We start from the raw sequence: 19,693 nt of genomic DNA, 5'->3' as shown, positions 1-19,693 counted from the left end.
ATAATTGCCTGGATAGTTCATTTCTTCGTTTTCAGTGTACTTATCAACAAGTCAACCTGAGAGTCTCCCATGATGCACAACTTCCTCAGTACTTCAAACATAAGAAGTAGTCCACCAGTTTCAACTTCTTCAATAAATCCCTTCAGACCTCTTCCAACCAGACTAACGACTCTCCAGCCATGAGTTGTCACAGGGTCCTCTCAGGGCCTCTCTCAGGCACTGGGGTTCCTATTTCCCAGATCTGAAGTCTTCCTCTTTCCTGGTGGGACACTTCCTCCATTATCTTGCATATCTGAACAGTGAACACTCCTCACACTTAACAATCTGGCCATATATAGCACTGTTAGTTGAAAAATCACTTTTCTTAGAAATGTGAAATTATTGCCCAAAATCCTGAGAGGAGATTGAAGGAGAAGGGAGTGCATACACCCTACAGCAAAACCCAAAACACTAGGAAACAACAAGAAGCTCTGGCCAATGAAGCTCAAAGCTTGGGTGAGCCTTCCTGGTTGGGCAATACTCTGAGTATTGCCATAGCTAGATGCCTCGAGGGTAACCCTGAAAGTGTCTCTCTGGAAGGTGCTCTCTACAACTCACCTGATAAGATCCAAGGGCTGCTTTTTGTATATGCTTCGAGGATGAGCCCATTCCCTGTACAGAAGGTACCGTTCATTCGGGCAGCTGGGATCCTCTGACATGTGGCGGAATTTGCACTGTGAAGCAAGGAAATAAATGAGCATCATGTTTTCACAAATCTGTTCATTAAATATGATATTGATATTACTAATTTTAAATTAATAATTAATTCACCAATAGTCATTTGTAAGTGGTCCTCTCTTGTTGGCAGAGATATTAAATACCATCTAATTTTTAGTGATTCTGAACGGGATTTATTATTACTTCCCTTGGGGCTGTTATGAACACAGCAGGGGATGAACGCTTGAATGCTATAGTCCCAGGGAGCACCGAAGGTCCTTGGTGGGAGTCCCAGGGATATCCTACTAGTGGGGAAGTCCTAAACAATGAAAACTAGGCCATTCAATCCAAAATCACCACAACAGGGGACCTGGTGGCCCCCCTCCCTCCTTTGACAATGGAGGAACCAAGAGCTTGGCTGGTTACCAGCAAATTCACCTCTAAAACCCAGGCATTGCCCTATAGTTCAGCAGTTATTCTGTGACAACATGTAGAAAATAAACAGTAGAGAAGCCTGATGTCAAACAAAACTTATTCAAACAAAACCTCCTGCCTCTGCTTAAATTCAGTGACTCATTTTCCTGTCTGATTCATTTTCTGTCTTCCTGTACTAGAACCAGAATACCACCCAGCCAAGCCTTGGCATGGGCCTTGACCTCCACCCACCTCCATCCCAAATAAGGGATCATTCCCTGTGGATATGGGAACATGCAGTTCTAATAGGCTTTATGAGAAAACACCTGAACATGAGCAAATGGCAAGTGACTACTACAGAACCCTGTCATCCCAGATTAATATTCATGACAACTATTTGTTTGTGTCATGATACAATTGCTAGTTTTGCTGGGGCACAAAAATAAAACACATGGACTACCAGGCTGGATGGCCGCATTGGGTCTCTTCGTCAGAAGCTCAGCATCTGCTTGTCCACTCAGCTCCCTGCTCTCCACTTATCCATGGCATCAATGAGCTGTTCAGTGTTTATTACCTTAAACATTTCAATACTGCTGCTGCCCACAAATACATGTACCACACTGTAGCAATAATCAATCTTAATCTTTTACATTTTTGGTTTTAGAGATTCAGATATACTGACATTGAACATAACTAACAATGCGGTACAATACAGTATTTCATTTATTTTGATAATGATTTAAACAGCTTTAGATACAATACTCCTGCATTTACAGAACCATGATGGGTCTGTGGCTGTCACATTTTTAAAACTGCATTTCACAAGAGATATCATCAGCTAAAGAAGTACTCTTGAATTTGAGGGGTTGCTGTGGCCTCAGAATGTAGTCCTTAAAAAAAGGTCAACAATGTAGGGCATTGCCATGATGGCAAGAACTCTGACATATGCTTTTAAAAAGCTCTGGAATATTCCAGGGAACAGTTTGAATACAGTATTTTAGGGAGAAAAAGTCTGTGTTACAGAAAATAATAAACAAGATGCTCTAACATGTATTATGCTTACAAATAACTAATACTTTTTTGGTTGACAACATCTGTCAGTAACTCTGAAAAGAGCTAATATATATAGTAGTTACTACATGCTGGGGACTAATAACTGACATAGATTAATTAATCCTTATAACAAATCTATGAGGTAGGTACTCTAACAGCCCTATTTTATTGATAAGGAAATTGAGAAACGTAGAGGCTAACTGACTTTTTTTTAATAAGATCATTGAGCTAAAAGTGGCTGAGCATACATTTTAGCCCAGCAATGCTATTCCAGATTACCTGGGAATATGTACTCCTTTACACATTACCGTGGGAGAGATACTGTGATGTATTCGTTCACTCTTTTATACTCAGTACCTTAGCTATGCCTAGAATCCCCCAGCGAACAAAATGGCCAGTATTTGTCCTAAATGGGCTTGTCATCTTGCACTATATGTATCTCAACTTTACTGAGGAAAAAATGTGAGGCCCAGAAGGTCAGTCCTTCCCTACTGTCAACACCAGAGTATACTCGGCCTTTTATTTCACTTTTGGCATTTGACTTACATCATGGAGAGGGAAGGCTGCCTTGTAGATCCCAGAATTTACAAGTCTGTTAATCCCAAATTTGTTAACATTGTTCATCACTTGGTACTTGACTCGGGAGAGGATGAAGTAAACCTAAAAAGATTCCAACACAGTAAATGGTTTATATAGAATAACTAACCAATCCAATTATTGTTTACTACTCTGACAGGCATCTATAGGCACACTTTATTATTATTTTTTAATCTCTGGCAGCTTTTAATAACAAAACTGAAATAACCCAATCAAACCCTTAATTATTCATCAATAAATTTTATATCACCCCCAACAGCGACTAAATTTGATTTTGACTTACAATGCGGCTTCTGGTGGCTGGATTGAAGAAGGAATCTCTATCATGAATATAAAAATCGTTCATCCTGTTTTTCTCAAATGGGGCAGTGAAAAACTCTTGCTCTGGCTTGATGATACTTTCATCCACGCTGAGGACTTTGGTGAACCAGTTAAGAGTACCAAAGGCTGAGGACCGGGTTTTGAGATCATTGGGTTTCAGAGGCAACTTGATGTGCATTATCTCAGCGTATGTACATAACACCTCCCATGGTGCATGCACCTTCACGAATACAAGCTTGTCATCTAAAACCTGTATTGGAATAAAAATAGACCAAACGAATTGTTTTCAAAATTTTAACACACACAGATTTTTCTTTTGTTTATTCAGTTATTTCTTCATGAGTGAGAGACAAGAGAGCACCCCAACAGGGTCTCCATGCCATGATCGATCCCCAGACTCAGCCAGCTTCAGACTGTGGGCAGCACGTGCCTGCACTTCTCAGGGAGGTCTCTGGGTGTGAACCTGGAATCTCCCCATGTGAGTTGGCCTCACAGCATCACATTTTACCTCTGCATTACTGTGGCTCTTGCATCAACATTTTTTCTTAAAAAATTTTTTTTTTAAATTCATGAGGGAACCTGTATGTGTGCACATGAGGGTGAGAAAGAAAGAGAAAAAGAGAGAGAGGGAGGGATGAGCACCCTCCACAGGGTCTGGTCATACTACAATCCCCTTCCTCTAGTTCTCTAGCCCACCAGATCCTGGGCATTCATGCGTACGTTCAGCGTGTTTCATGCTGACCAGGCTGGGGATTCAAAGTGTGTCACTACGTGGGATCCAGTTCCTCTTGAGCAGCACATTACCAACGTGTCACAGAGCTGACACCTCCACCCCTCATGTTTTTTAGGTTTATTTATTCCATTGTTTTTTAGGTTTATTTCATAAGAGAGAGAAGCAGAGAAAGAGAGAGAGGAACCACAACTGGGTCCTCATATTGCAACCCACCTTCAGTCTCAGCTGGTCTGTGTTCATGGCCATGTGTACATGTGCCTGGCATGCTTAGGGGAGGTCCAGGGATGTGAACCCCAGACTTTCCCTTAAAGATCTAGTGGCATTAATGCTGCATCACCATCTGGCCCCAGATTTTACTTATGTTGCTGGTAGTTAAAACACACCCACACCCACACACACCAGTAAATCGAAGATATAATAAACACAGATTTGTATACCATGATAGATTTTTTTCCTTAGTGATAATTTCTTTATTCAAATTAAGTAATTCAAATGATCATAGTTCTTTCAATAAAACAAATATTTTAACTAACAAAAACTAACTTGTTAGGTTTGTCCATGACTCCATTCAGGTTGTAACTTAAAATAAAAACACTAGAATATTCATTACTGTGCTATGGTAATAAAAATATTTAATCTTCTAAACCTAGAATTACACTGATTAATTATTAAATATCTGTTTATTATCATGCTACATAGTCATTAAAAATAATGTAAAAGAATGATAGGAATGTACTTATTATAAAGGATAAAAACAAATTATAAAAGTGTGAAATGATAGCTCCCCTTGAAAAAGAAAATACATGTATTTGAGGGAAAAAAATATACAGAGACTTCAGGTTATTTCTGGATCATTAAGATAAGGATGATTTAAACATTTTTCCTACTCTTATGTTTTCTAATTTTTATCATGAACTATTGCTAATATAATTAAAAATACAAAATAACTTTTAGGAGGCCAGACAGTGCCATAGCAGTAAGATGTTATACTCTTTTTTTTTTTTTTTTTTTAAAAGAGAGAGAGATCTTTTGCTCAAGTGTGGGTATGCTCACTGCAGAGACACAGAGAGAAAGCAAGAAATCAACCCCTCCTCCCACCGGGGAATGGCCACACTGCAATCCCTTCTCTTCCATTTTCCTCTTGGGATTCTGGGTATACACACACATGTGGTTGGTGTGAGTTTTAAGCCACTAGGTCCGGGGCTTGAACCAAGGTTGACTACATGGGAATCCAGTGACATAACCATTATGCCATCTGCTGATCCCCAAACCTGATACTCTTTAAGGCAAAATTACATGGGAAGGTTCCCAGTTTAAGTCTGAAGCCCTCTCTGAGTATACTGAGCACAAATGTGTGCATGACACAGGGCCTGGCTGAAGACTGAGAGTACACGGTGGCATCGGGACCCCTGTTGGGGTTGCCGTCTGTCTCTCTCTCTCTCATGAAAATAAATAAATAAAAACAAACCCTTTAAAAGGTTCATTCATATATGCATTCACTAAAATTCTTGGGCTATTAAGAAAGACCTATTGGTGAGCCGGCCCATGGTGTGGTGGTTAAGGTGACTGGATCCCATGGGGCTGATCATGTAGTTCAAGTCCTGAACCTGGTGACTTGAAAATCATGGCAGGTGTGTGTGTGCATGCTCAAAATCCCAACAGCAAGGAGAAATGGAGAAAGGGGATTGTAGCCAACCATACCGCATAGCGGGTGCTTTTTCACTTTTCCTTTTCTCTCCGCTCTTGCTGGTGAGTGCATGGCAAACTAAAAAAAACAAAGCTGGCTTCAATCAGAAAAAGATAATATATTCTGTACAGCACAGATCTTGGTGAACTCCCTCCCAATCTGGACTGAGGGATGGCTAGGGCTATGTCTCCAATGCCATCCCAGTGGGAACCAAGAGCTAAAGAAGGACCAAAACTTACAGATCGTGTTGCTTCTAGCTGCAGGCCATGGAAGATAAGGTTAGATTCATAGGCTTGTCTTTTTCTCTGTCAAAAGAAATTTGATATGTTAGGTTTTCAGTTCTACCAGAGACAAAAACAAAACACAAAACTTTTTTTTAAGGAAAAAACCTAAAACAAAAATGAACAATTTGAACCTGAAGAAGAGATGCAGCTGCTCAAAGGCAGCAGAAGCAATGAAATGGCTCTCTCTATTGGTGGCTTGTGGGTGTTGAATCTACAGGAGAATGCTCTGTACAGTTTGATTCTCGGAGCACTCTGGAAGGCCCTTGACCACCCTGGTGGAGGTTCTGGCCCTTTGTGCCATCTCCAGCTTGGCAAAGTGCAAGACCTTTAACTTGTAAGTACAAGAATGGAGCCTTCTCAGTCCCATTCAGTGATATTATTTTCCAGAGTTCAGGATTCCAAATTTAAAAAATTTTATTTCCATATCAGACATTCAAAGGTGATTGGATACATATATTTTATCCCTGCATGCCTTGATCAAATTAAATAAAACATCACAGAGAGTTTAGGCAAAATTCCAAGGATCTTTTTTTTTCCCTTTCTGCAAGACTGGGATATTAATAAGGCTATAAACATTTGAATCTGCAACAAACAAGGAATGAAATCATTGATAGTGTATCTGTCCATGTTACACAGCCATGTCAAAAGATGCAGAAGATACCGTATTTATTGAAGATTGCTTTATCATTTATTAATCATTTATTTACTGGGGCATCGGAAAAGTCATGATGTATGTTTTTTTTTGTGTGTAAAAATGCATCATGGCTTTTTCAACGACCCAATATTAGTAAATGGCAGGGGCCAGACAGTGGCATAGTGCTAAAATGTGATGCTTTCTAAGGCAATTCCACCAGGGAAGGGTACCAGTTCACGTCTGGAGACCTCCCTGATTACACCAGGCATGTGCTTGCTGGAGATGGCTGAAGGCTGGGGGGTGGACTGTGGCACTAGGATCCCGTTGGGGTTCCCTTTCTCTCTCATTCATGGAAGAGCTAAACAAGTCCAGAAGATGGCATAATTGTTATGTTGCTGGACTCTCATGCAGTTGACTGTGGCTTGAGCCTCAGACTTGGAGGCTTAAAACTCACACCAGGTGGATGAACATGTGTGCTAAAAATCAGGAGGGGAGAATGGAAGATAAGGGACTGTGGTGTGGCCATCCCCACTGGGGGACTGGTTTCTCCCTTACTGTCTCACTGTCTCTCTGTTGAGCGCATGCGCCCGATAGCAAAAATCTCTCTAAAAAAAATTGGTATATAGTTCTTAAGCATGTAACTACCATTCTAAGAGCTTTGAGCACATGATACAATAACTTAGAGAAAAACTGTAGCACTATAGTTTCCTTAAAATGAACCAAGAAATCCTCAAGTCAGAAGAGGGAGGCTGGAGGTACAGCTTTCCCCCCATGTTCCCAGGTAACTGCCTCCTGGCTCCCCATCAGCTCCACAATTCTTCCTAGGAAGATTTTTCAGCTCTTCATAGCCCTGACCTATCATGTTCACTGCTCAACTTGGGAAGCTGACAGATTTACTCTATTTCTTATCTGTGCAGCATTTTTTCACTCTAGATCCTAATCCTCATATTTTGATTCTCGATGACTAGGATGGCAGCCTGGTCCTCATTCCTGATTGTTTCTTTATTATTGGATAAAGCACTCTGACTCTGCAGTGTTCAATATACTTCTTGATGCAAAGCATATGTCCTGCACATGTTTGGTGGAACAATATATTCAGCCAGCACTTATTAACTAATTCTATAAGCATTTCCTGAGAGCCCACTATTTTCCAAGCATCCTGCAAAGTGCTAAGGACTCAAAGAAGAATTTAAACTAGGCTATGATAGAGGAACTATTGAGAAACTCAGTAACCAGTGACCTAGGGCCTTCTCCTGAGATGGGAGGACAGAGACATCTCCTCATGCATCTGTTTCTGGGCTCCCTAATGGACATCCGTTGTTCTTAATGGCCACTCGGTGTTTCAACTCCTACCAAGCCGATGTCTGCAAGAGCATATAAAATACAAGCTACCCCTTTCCTGGTTTCCTGTGAAGTTCTGTTATGGGTACACAAGCTAGGCATTGCTAACAAGACCACCCTTTCCAGAATCTGAGCTGGAAGCCACTGATGCAAAGAAGCCAAACCAAGCAGAAGCCACTCTGTGGTGGTGGAGGGCAAAGGCTAGTTCCAGAAACAGTCAAGGCAGAAGGTATGGTTGGAGCTCTCAGTGACCAGTGGTGCCTGTGGTGCCAGCAGCAGCCTGTGCCTTGCCTCAACCCTACCCCTAGACTGGCTGTGCAATAGGATTTGGGGTACTGCCGGCTGCCTACTCTCTAAGCTTGTTTGTAAAACCCTTTAGGAGAATCTGTGTACTTCCTTACACCCTTTTAATGATGAATTGCTTATCTGTATACATTAGAGCTCATTTCTGTTACCTGCAAGCAAGAATCTTGACTGATGGAGTAGCTGCGAACCAGGGAAAACTTGTGTGCCCACAACCTAAATCACTGTGCTGTGGAGAGAGGGATCAAGTATTCTGAGAAGGGCTCTCCTTCAGGGGAGATGACTTACACTGAGGTTGTACAAGGGCAACCTACTGCAGATGACTTCACTGGCAGGTCATAGCAGGGCCCTTCCTTGGGTCCCGACATCCTCTAGAAGTTAGTCTAGAATTTCACAGTTAAGGTGTGTTAAGCTCAGGCCTAAGAATTTTAGCTCTTGGAGACAAATATCTTTCTCATTAGAAGAGTAGGAGAAACAGTCAAAAGAGACTTCTCCAGTGGCTTAATGGATATTTTTGCAATTACGTGCTGGTAGGAAAAAAAGAATTGCGCAACTGTGTTAACTAGCCATTACAAATTCATGATTTCCATCAGTTAGACCTGCCATGAGACACAGCTATCTCCTTCCTGGCTGCTAGCCACACACCAGAGAGATGCTCCAAACTTTTGAGGTGCTCATCATACTCCACAGCTAATTCCAGACCAGCAGACTTCTGATTCTTAATATTGGAAAGGTAACTTCCAGACTGGCAGGTTGCAGGGTGACCTTGTGTCTTTACTCACAGAGGAAATGGCAGCTGTTTACTTGTGACCCTTTGCAAAAGGTCTCTTTCTTTCTACCTATCAAATAGCTGGATACCATTTATCTTCTTGATGTCAAAACCCCATCCTTCCATATTTCTCTTTGAGTTTTCTTTGGCAATACCTTCTTTCTTTAGTGCTCTTACTTTTCAGTCAACAAACATCTCAGATATTTCCCATTCTCAAGAAGATTAAATCCTTCCATGGCCCTGCCTGCTCTTCAACTCCCACAGTCAGAGAGGTTTGTCTTTTAATCTTGATATCATTAGCACTTGGAACAGGTCTACATTAGAGTAATGAGAGTCTGATGAATGAATATAGTGGAGGGTGAACCAATGGCTGCCAAGGATGTGGAAATGGATGGCGGAGCACAAACCACTGCAGTGTGGTAACTGGCCTTCCTTGTGCCGAGCCCACCAAATTTCCTGTGAGCCTTCATTACAGGTATTATAGGATAGAAGAAGAGAAATACAGTTTAATTCTGGAGTTTACTAACACCAGATAGTGTAGGGGCATCTGGAGCATGAAGTGATTTCCAGATACTTTGTAGAGTTTGAATTATTAGATGATAAAAGACATAAGGTTCAGAGAGCCCAGAATGAACCAGTGTCCCAAGAGGGCAGTCCTATCATCAAGCACATCAAACACAAACTGCTCCTGTTTTGGTTGTTCAACTGCATTGGCCATGAGTGCGGCATGCTGAATAGATCAAGTCAGATTTGGTTCTTCCCTGTGGAATTTCTCTGCTGAGACTTCGATGCTCATCATCCTTCTGGGACTCTCTCTTCCCAGACTTAGCTCTACCAAACAGACCCTTTAGCTCCTGTGGTTTTGGTTTTCCTCTTACTCCTGGGTGTAATGGTCAGATTCACAGTCAAAATTCAAATACTGGCTCTGTCCATCAATGTTCTCTGATGTAGGGCAAATAAACTCTACAACCATCAGTGGCTTCAGTTCAAAAGCCAGAGATGATATAATTTGATAAGGCTTGAAAAAGGACTTGGTGTGATACCTGGCATATAATAAGCCTTGTAGGTATCTTAGCCATCATCATTATCTTCTTTGCCTCCCAGTTTTTTACAAGACAAATTCTCTCTATTCTGGTAATCGCCAACCCACTCTGCCTCCACCCCAAGCGTTCAATGACACCTTTATCCCTCCAGTGGGACACTACTAACACCATTTCACTGGAACTCTGGAATTGCTCTTTTTTTGTTTGTTTGTTTTTGTTTTCCTCCTCCCTAAATTGTCAGAGGGCATATGCACTCACCAGGAAAAAAATGGTAAGCCATGTGGAACCTGGTTCTGTTAGCCACTAGGCTACAGGGCTGGTCCAGTATATGGATCTTAATGTTGAGTCTCTCAGCTCTCTTTGACACATTTATATACTTGGCTATCCTGTCCTGAACTACCTACTTTGCTATCTGATGGATATCTATGTCCTTCTCACTTTCCGATGGGTAAGAACATATCTTTATATTTCTTCTCTTTTGCTCCACTTCTGTGTATATAAGGGAATTCACTAATGAGAGTATGCCACCTTTGAATATCACAGATACAGGAAACATTAGAAATACTGCTCTTCTATCTAATTTTAAGGGCTTGATAATACTCTGTGAGAGAAACGTACTACAATTTAGCCAATCTCAAATTGTTAGATATTTAGGTTACTTCTAATTTTTCACTATTAGGGAAATCCTTGTAGAACAATTTCTGTGCATCCATTATTACTTCCTAAGAATAAATTATTAGAATTGTGAAGTCGAGAATGTAGTCAAGTTCTTTAATATGTATTTCCAAGCTGTCCTCTAAAAGGTGGTACTAACTCCTATTTCCGTTCTTATTTAAGTTCTTTATAAAGAACTCCTGAGATAGTTACCCGATTTCTCTCAGGATAATTGGTAGACCTTGGGGTTGGTTTATAATGCCCTCTACTTTACCACCAACTATAAATACTTAAACAGTTGAATCCAGGCTAGGACATCTTTATTTGCTTAAACATGTTAATACATCACCTTGGTGTTACTTTAATAAGACAGTTCATGTTATTTTCCCTTTGGCATGGCAATTCTCAAAGAACCAAAAGACTATTTAAAAAATTGATCACACCAACTTTTTTGATTTGTCAGGTACCTAAAGTAAATTAGCATATTAAGGTCTATTTGTCAAATAGGCACATACAGGAAAAGACTGCTTACTCAAGAAAAGATTGTCTAAGTCTCTTTAATATGAGATCATCATCTTTATTCCTCTACAGAGTTTATACTTGGGTAAGTAACAATGTTCTTGACATTTAAAAAATTAGAATAGGGTTGTCTTTCCTGTTCAAAGTGAAAGATAATTAGTATTACATATTGGCTGACAAAGCCATTGCTCGGTAAATGTTTGCGGAATAAATGAGTATCTGAGGCCACATGATTTTAAACTAAAAATTATCTATGTGCCTTTTGGAAAAGCTTACATATAAAAACTTAAGTCTGGACTATAGTCCATGATCTGTATTTGACAGCACAAAATGATTAAATTAGATTCACCAGTTCTTAAAAAAAAATTGCCTAGTCAAAAATTAAATTGTGTTGTGAATCCTTATCTCTAGGGAAGCAAATTCATCTGCATTGCCATCAGATCTTTTCCCCTTACTAGATTCTAGTAAAGCCAAAGTGACTGTAATCATTGGGGACCTATGTACATCACGAAAAGACGCACGTGGCTCTATTACTGCTGGAGGAAAATGCTATAAAGGTACTAGGGGTTCAAAGTGAAAAAGAAGAAGAGCATGTACTGCACTCCCGAAACTGGAATTTTATTCATATCTTTTCTGAGAAAGGTTAATAAAGCTATCAGAGAAATAAAGAATAAAGCAATCAAAACCACAAAGGACAGATCGGCATAATTAAGGAAGCTCTCTGTCCCAAAGCACCTTAGATCACACATTTCACATCTCATTTGGCTTAATAAAGTCATCGTTGTGCAGGACTTACTGGTGAATTATACGGTGACAGTGACTGTAAACACCAATAGCTACCATTTTCAGTATAAGAAGCAGAGCTTGCCATATCTAAGAAGGAAAATTAATGTGATGATAAAGTCCAAATCAGGTGGCATTAAAGGAAATGTGCGTAGCTTATGTTAAATAGTCTTACAGTCCCATCAGGCAATGCGCTGATGTTCTTGTCACTGTTTTTACAACTTGCCAATCTTTGTTAAGCCTATGAAGATTCATGAGAAGTAAGTCAAAGGTAGTTAATTTGTGCAAAAAATTACTGTCTAATTACTCTAAGTGCTATTTATTAGTTATATATCATGGGCTCCAGAAGGTCTGGTAAGCTGAATAAATTATTTAATTGGGACTTAATTTAAATTCATGTGTTGGAAATAAAACATTTAATGTTAGTGGACCGATCTGATGAGAAATTTACTCAAGTGGGTAATGTGTGTTTGTCAGGGGACAGAAAACAGATGAACATTTTAAATGATAAGCACAAAGAAATATTTATCTGAAGTTTACTTCCAAATTTGCTTTATTAATGAGCATTTTTGGTGTAATTGCAGAAAAAAAATGCTTGTTGTAACTTAAAATTTTCAGAGAGAAAAAAAATTCAATCATAACCTACTACTATAAACATTGTAGTGCCTACTTTTCTAAACTTATGCATCTATAAGAAAAACTTGGAGAGCTTACTTAACATGTAGATTCTCAACCCTTGCTAGATGGTACAATCTCTGGAGTCCTGAAGTGGTGGAGGTGACAGGGCCAGCTGCAGTCTCAGATAGCTGTGTTGGCCTGAAAACAAGCCTGGTGCATACACATTTGTCCAAGATCCTGAGGAGCTGGAGAACGGGGGGAAGGAGAACTGCAGTGTGACAAACCCCTGTCAAGAGTACTTTCTCTCCCTCTTGCACACGCAAGCATACCTGCACACACTTTACTATTAAAAAGGCGGGGGTTCTCCTGGAAATACTCAGTAGGTATGAGTGGGACCTGGACAATCTATCTATATATATATTTTTTTTTGGAGAGGTTTTTGCTATAGGGTGTGTGCGCCTGCCAGACAGAGAGAGACAGAGAGACAGAAAGCGAGAAATCCCCCCCAGGGAAGATAGCCATGCCTCAATCCCTTCTCCTCCATTTTCCTCTCGGGATCTTGGGCACGCATGCACATGTGCCCAGCGTGAGTTTTAAGTCACCAGGTCTGGGACGCGAACCGTGGCTGACTACATAGGAGTCCAGCGACATAGCCATTACACTAACTGCTGGTCCCTGGACAATCTATTTTTAACAAGTAACTGAGGTGACTCTTCTCATCAGACACATTTAAGAAATTTTTTTAGAACATACCTTTTCTCTGTGCACACACATGCACATACATGTACAGGTGCACACAAGCAGCTATTCCTTTATTATCTCCTTCAAGTCTGCTTTACATGAGAATTTGGTATAATTGATTTTTCTTTTTTTAATTTTAATGTATTTTATTTTTATCTTTTTTTATATACCGTGTATCATTACAGCATGCAAAATGAATTTCCCAGCATGAATACACTGTATATTAGTCCAGTTAAAGATATTATCATCCATAAATCATTTCCATTTTTGTGTTCCTTAAATGTTTTCTTTTCCCCCTTAATTCCTTTCCTCTCACCCTACCCCATTTTTGCCATCCCTACACTGCTTTAGAGGTGACTAAAAATATGAGACCAAGAGCCCCAACTACAGTGGCACAGGCAGTAGGGGCACTGCCGCATGATGCTGGAGACCCAGCAGGAGGGCTCTGACTTCTCCATCCAGGTCCACCGGGACATCTGGCTGCAAGGTTTGGGGGAGTGTCAGAGCATGCAGGTGCTGTTCGTGAGAGCCTACCTGTTGGTCTTTCTCTCATGAAGAAAAATAAACAACAAAACAAGGCTGGATGGTGGTGCAGTGGTAAAATACAATGCTCTGAGAGGCAGACCCCATGCGACCAAGTTCTGGGTTTATGGATGGAGCCCTCCCTGAGTATGCTGGGCACATGTGTGCCATGATCTGGGGCCAGCTGACCTGGGGACAGATTGAAGTATCAAGAAGACTCTGTTGGGGGATCCTGTCTTTCTGTCTCTTGCTCATCGAACAAATACATAAATAACCTTTTCTTTTCTTTTTTCTTCCTCCCTTCCTCTTCTTTTTTCTTTTCTTTTCTTTTCTTTCTTTTTTCTTTCTTTCCCTCACTTTTTTTTTTAGTGAAGCACAGGTAACTGCTGGTACCAGGGTAGATAAAAGCTTCGCCCTTCAAATCAAAGGCCAGAACTTAAGAGAAGAAATTAGGAAAGGGAGCTTCTCTTCTCCCTATCTGTGTGTCATTTGCTGAAGTCTGCAATGAGATGAAGCAGAATAATCGGGTTTCACCTCTCAGGACCCATTCTCTTTTTTTGTTTGTCTGTTTTTAAGGTTTGAGCCCAAGGACACTTCCCATTGTGGAAATAAGAAGCAGGGTTTAGATTCGTTGCTCTTGTGCTGAGTACTCAAAAATAAAACCAAACATGCTTATACCAGCAACACGTTTTGTAGCTGTGATTTGAAACTGCTGATTCTAATTTAATTTATTCCTTTTAACCTATAATCTTAGTATAAGCAAGTAGGGTGTAAAGCAAGGAAAAAGATAAAAATATAAAGAGCAGTTCCCTGCGTTTAAAATATTAATGAACTGAAGCTAGGCCTGATTTCACTCCCTAGAACAAAAGACAGAAGACCCACCACAAGCTGTCTGGGAAGGTGAAACTTATCAACCCTGTTGCCATCATCTCCTGTGAACCTATCCTAACATGAGCCTCAAGTGCCGGCCCTGCCGTGGTAGGCAGGAGAGTGTGATGCTAGAGACACATAGAAGGCTTGAGTTTGGATCCTGGACCAACTTAAACGCCCCGGCAGTGTGTGCCTATAACCACTGCTACCCTGGGAGGCTGGGGCAAAAGGACTGTGGCATAGCCAGAGCCTGTCCAAAAATACCTCCTCTCCCTTTCTCATTAAGGGGTGGGGAGAGCATTTCCAATTCATGCACTCTGTGGCAAATTTCCAGGGAATTTTTCAGACTGTTCTGACACCTCATAATTCCTCCCACCTCTGCTATCCCTTTGTTTCTTCACTCTGGAGAAGGTAAGCTAATTTTCAGACTATGCAATCATGGCTTACTCTGTATGAGGCGCCATGGGATGTTGTTCTCCACAGGATCCTCTTACCAGGATACGATTTCTTTTGAACAACCAGTTTTGTCTTTATTATTCTGAAACTTTAGATCATGCTACTGATAATATTCTCTTATTTTTTTTTGTCAAGTAGGAGGTTCATAGGCAAATTTCCAGCTGAGCTCTAATTTCTGAAAAAGACCTTATGGTTTACAATAAATCACTTTATTACTCTGACACATGGCTTCGTTTTATTTTTCTGGCCTTTACATTTATTTCAACCTGACTTACTCATTAATTACTTCTTTTTTTTTTTTTTTAACTGCCAGAGGGCACATACACACTTGCGAGCGAGCGAGTGAGAGAGAGCGCGAGTGAGAGAGCCAGAGAGAGAAAACGAATTACCTTCCAATGGGGTGTGCTGGTGCTGTACTCCCTTTTCTACCATTTCTCCATCACTTTAAGATTTGGGGCACAGGGGACCAGCAGCTAGCATAATGGCTATGTCACTGGAATCCCATGTAGTCAACCATGGTTCGAGTCCCGGACCCGGTGACTTAAACTCATGCTGGGCGTGTGTGTGTGCATGCCCAAGACCCTGAGAGGAGAATGGAGAAGGGATTGCGGTGTGACCATCCTCCTGGGGGGAGGGGATGCTTTCTTGCTTTTTGTCTCTCTTGTCTTTCTGGCGAGTGCATGTGCCCTATAGCAAAAAAAAAAAAAAAAAGAATTTTTGGGGAAAGGGTGCACTTGTGCCCTATGTATTTTTTAAGCCACTAGGGCTGGGACTTGAGTCAAAGTCAGTCATCTGGGATCTGGCTCCACACACAGAAAGCTTTAGCCACTGCCCTACAGGGCTGGCCCTAATTACTTTATTCTTGATGCTGTTCTGTAAGTGACCTCAAGTCTTTTGTTCCCCCTCACTTTCTTTCTAATATTTCTATAAATTTATTTTAATGGACAAACATTGTACACTTTTATCATGTCCAACATGTTATTTTGAAGTACATATACACTGTGGAAGGTTAAATCGAGCTGATTAGCACATGCTTACTTCACATATTTATTTATCCTGTGAGTGAGAATACATAAAACCTACTCTCTAGCAATTTTCAAGAATATAGTTATAAGTAATAAGTCACCATTTTGTACAATAATTCTCTTGAGCTTATTCCTCCCTTCTGGCTTTAATGTTGTAGCCTTTGACAAACAGCTTTCCCATACCACACCATCCTTCTCTAGCAGGTCATTTTAAGACCCTAAGCTGATAAGGCACTTCCATGTAGTGAAATGCAGATTCACACTTCTATATATAAACTTTTTTTCTCTTTGAGAGGTTTTTGCTATAGGGTGCGTGCGTTCACCAGACAGACAGAGAGAGACAGAGAGACAGAAAGTGAGAAATCACCCCCCCCCAGGGGGCATGGCCACGCCGCAATCCCTTCTCCTCCGTTCTCCTCTCGGGATCTTGGGCACACACACACACATGCGCCCGGCGTGAGTTTTAAGCCACTGGGTCTGGGACGCGAACTGCAGTCAACTACGTGGGAGTCCAGCGACATAGCCATTACACTAACTGCTGGTCCCTATAAACTTTTTTATTTATCAACTTCAAGGATATAAATTTTCCATTAACTTTTAGGAATAGATTTTAAAAATAAAAGACATATTCAGGATCACTTCCTCTGGTTTTGTACTACCTGCACCTCTCCACTCTCTTTACCATCATCTCAACTATACCATTACTAGGTCAGACGAAACAAGATTCAAAATAGGAAAGTTCTGCTACTTGTTAGCAGTTCTAGCAAAAACAAAAAAGGAATAAGCAATTACAACAAAACTGAGCAGGAGGAGTTGGAAAAATACATGGAAATTTGTTTTATTTAAAACATCTTTGCTCTTCGCAATATGGATCAAACATATTTAGGTACATGTAATCATGTACAGCGCCAGACACTGCAGGCTGCCTTCTGGACAGTCATTCTCTCCTTTATAACTAAGGAAAGCCTGATTGTTTCTCAGGTCTTAAATGATCAGGCGATCCCAGGCATGAAAAACCAAACTTGGTTAGTCTATTCTAATTATGATAATTCTATTTATCTTAACCAGAAGTTGACTTAATAACAAATTTGTGATGATCAGTTGTGGAAGAAATCTGCTGATGGCCCTAATAAAGGAGTATCCTTCTCACTTAAAAAAGGGCCATGAGAAAGGGCCCTTCCCTTTCCGCCTCTGTCTACCTAAACTTGCAGCAGCCGTCTTAAAACCAAATGAAGCCAATTTAAGAACCAACTGACTATAGTGGAACAGATGGATGAAATGACCTCTTTAAGTCAATACATTATCTAAATCAGAAATGACTCTATTTCCAGATCGATGGGCCTTTCTCTCCCTCCCTCCTCTCTCTCTGAAGTTCACTATATAGCTCACTAGAGAGAGAAAGGAAGTGAGAAAGAAGAAGTGAGAAATCACCCCCTGGAGGGATGGTCTCCACCATTGTCCTCTTGGGATTTTGGGTGTGTATGCACACACACACACACACACACACATTTGCCTGGTGTGTCTTTCAAGTCACCAAGTCCAGGACTTCAACGATGCAGTCAGCCATGTAGGATCCAGCCACGTTAACCTCCTTACCACCTGCTGGCCCTCCAGACTACTACTGTTTTTGTTTGTTTTTGCTGTAGGGCACATGTGCTGCTGGAGAGACAGACAGAGACAAAGAGAAAAAGTGAAAAGTCACCCTCCAGGGGAGGCCATGCCGCAATTCCATCTCCATTCTCCTCCTGGGATTTTGGAAATGCATGCATACATGCCTGGTCTGAGTCTCAAGCCTAAGGGTTTGAGGCTCGAACTGTGGTTGGTCATGTGTGAGTCCAACATCTTATCCACTATGCCACCCACAGACCCCCAGAATACTTCTTAAATGAGAAAATAAATTATTTCTTTTTAGTACTTAAGCCATTTTGAGTTTGCTGCTCCTGTTGCAATGTAGAACAGTCAAACTGACTCTGGGCTACATGCAGCACTAAATGAGTGCTTGTTGTTGAAACAGCTTGTGACATCTCCACGAACTCTCTCAGTGCAAACCATTTAAGCATTTCAGAGGAAGGCATTAAGTTTCTGAAGAGTTTTCACTAATGTAAGGGGACAAAGTCACATGCTATTTGGAGGTCTGACAAGGACGGTGTTTTCTGTTTTTTCATGGGGACATGCAGCCCTTTATTTATGTTTTTGGTGTTTGTGCTTCTATCACTTTTATCTTTCCCCAGCCTTAGAAAGGGTTTAACAATACTCTTTAGATAAGCTCTAGCAAAGTTAACCTTCTTGATTCCCTAGGAAAACAATATGACTTACACATAATTTATTTTCTTTCAAAGAAAACAGGATTTGAAATTGCCTTTCCTTGATATGGTCTTAAATCCTTGATAAGGCCTGACAAGGAGTACACTGGAATTCCCAAATATTTTTCCAATTAATAGAAGTGCGATTCCAGAGTTGAGCTTTAAATGTTGGTGGAGTACAAATTAAGTAATATGTGAAAATATAGATTGAAAACACTTCAAGGAGCAGCTTAGAAAAACCAGCATCAAGGTGTATCAATCTATGAGTTCAAGGATTGCTGAAATTAATGATGATTATTTTTCCCCCTCCTGATTGATGAGGGTTACCCTGGGACCTATGTTTCTGTCTAAAGCAAATGCAGAACTTATTAATAATGTAAGCAGCTGCAGGGCCCCTTCGCTATGGCAGTAAAGCTCCTGTCTAAAACCAGAACTGTTTCCTTTATACTTTAATGGATTAGGTCTGTTTAACTTACTTTATATGGTGCTCCATCCAGCCCCATTGGCATATGGATGCTTAATGCATATTTGATGATGGTGACTATGACTGCATGGAATTTATCTTAGTGTCCACAGGAAAGTACTCTCTGCTATTTTTCTTTAATGATAAAGTTGTAAAATAACAGGAGAATCATGTCTTTTCATACCAGGGAATTGTCTTAAGAAAACTCTCAATAAAATGGAAGACACAGAAATTAGCATTTACTACTACGTGCTAAAAATTTATGTAACATTTATGTGTGCTATTTTACTTAATCTTAAATATAATCCTGTGGACTAGGTATTGAAATCCCATATCCTAAACCTAAAATACCACTGACTATATGGTAAGCCAATACTTTACATAGCAACAAGAAAAAGATTCAGCCAATGAAATTATTATAAACCACTAGTAAGATATAAGTTTATTTCAGAGATGTCAAAATGTTAAAAAAAAAAAAGACTTAGAAAAAAAATATGGTATGATATTGATAGGAAAATTAACTAAGTCACATAACCAGTTAGTAGCTGTGGCAAAGACAAATAGCTGTCCACCAAAGAACGCCGTGCTAACTCCATAGTGTATGGGGCCTGCTGAGAAACAGCGCCAGCCAGAAACCATACTTCCCACCTTGAGTTCTAACCAATGAAAAGTGACACAATCGACATAGCTCTTCCAGAACAAAGCAGTCAACAACGAGCATGAGTGTTTTCTTCATCCTCTCTTATCTGCTGTTTATGTTGATGCCCAGAATGGCCTTGGAAACTTGCCTCCTGAGTATGTCAGAACCTGTGTGTCAGCCTGGGTTCCTGAGTGTAAGTCCCAACCCTGTGCTTAACAGGAATG

At 40.5% G+C, this 19,693-nt stretch overlaps 1 protein-coding gene across 2 annotated transcripts in view; it reads right to left on the bottom strand.

Annotated features, from left to right (window-relative positions):
* Positions 1 to 19,693, bottom strand: part of ANO6 (anoctamin 6) — a 217,026-nt gene that overhangs the window by 79,803 nt on the left and 117,530 nt on the right. For both annotated transcript variants that reach the window (XM_014584198.2, XM_006168558.2), the window contains 4 exons: positions 5,741 to 5,806; positions 3,044 to 3,331; positions 2,710 to 2,823; positions 598 to 713 (listed from right to left, as the gene is read on the bottom strand). In XM_014584198.2, the coding sequence (XP_014439684.1) occupies positions 598 to 713; positions 2,710 to 2,823; positions 3,044 to 3,331; positions 5,741 to 5,806 (584 nt within the window). The remainder of the gene's footprint in view (positions 1 to 597; positions 714 to 2,709; positions 2,824 to 3,043; positions 3,332 to 5,740; positions 5,807 to 19,693) is intronic.

This window comes from Tupaia chinensis, unplaced genomic scaffold (assembly GCF_000334495.1).
Source record: "Tupaia chinensis unplaced genomic scaffold, TupChi_1.0 Scaffold145870_1, whole genome shotgun sequence".
NCBI lineage: Eukaryota > Metazoa > Chordata > Mammalia > Scandentia > Tupaiidae > Tupaia > Tupaia belangeri.
This window is presented reverse-complemented; position numbering and strand designations above follow the sequence as displayed.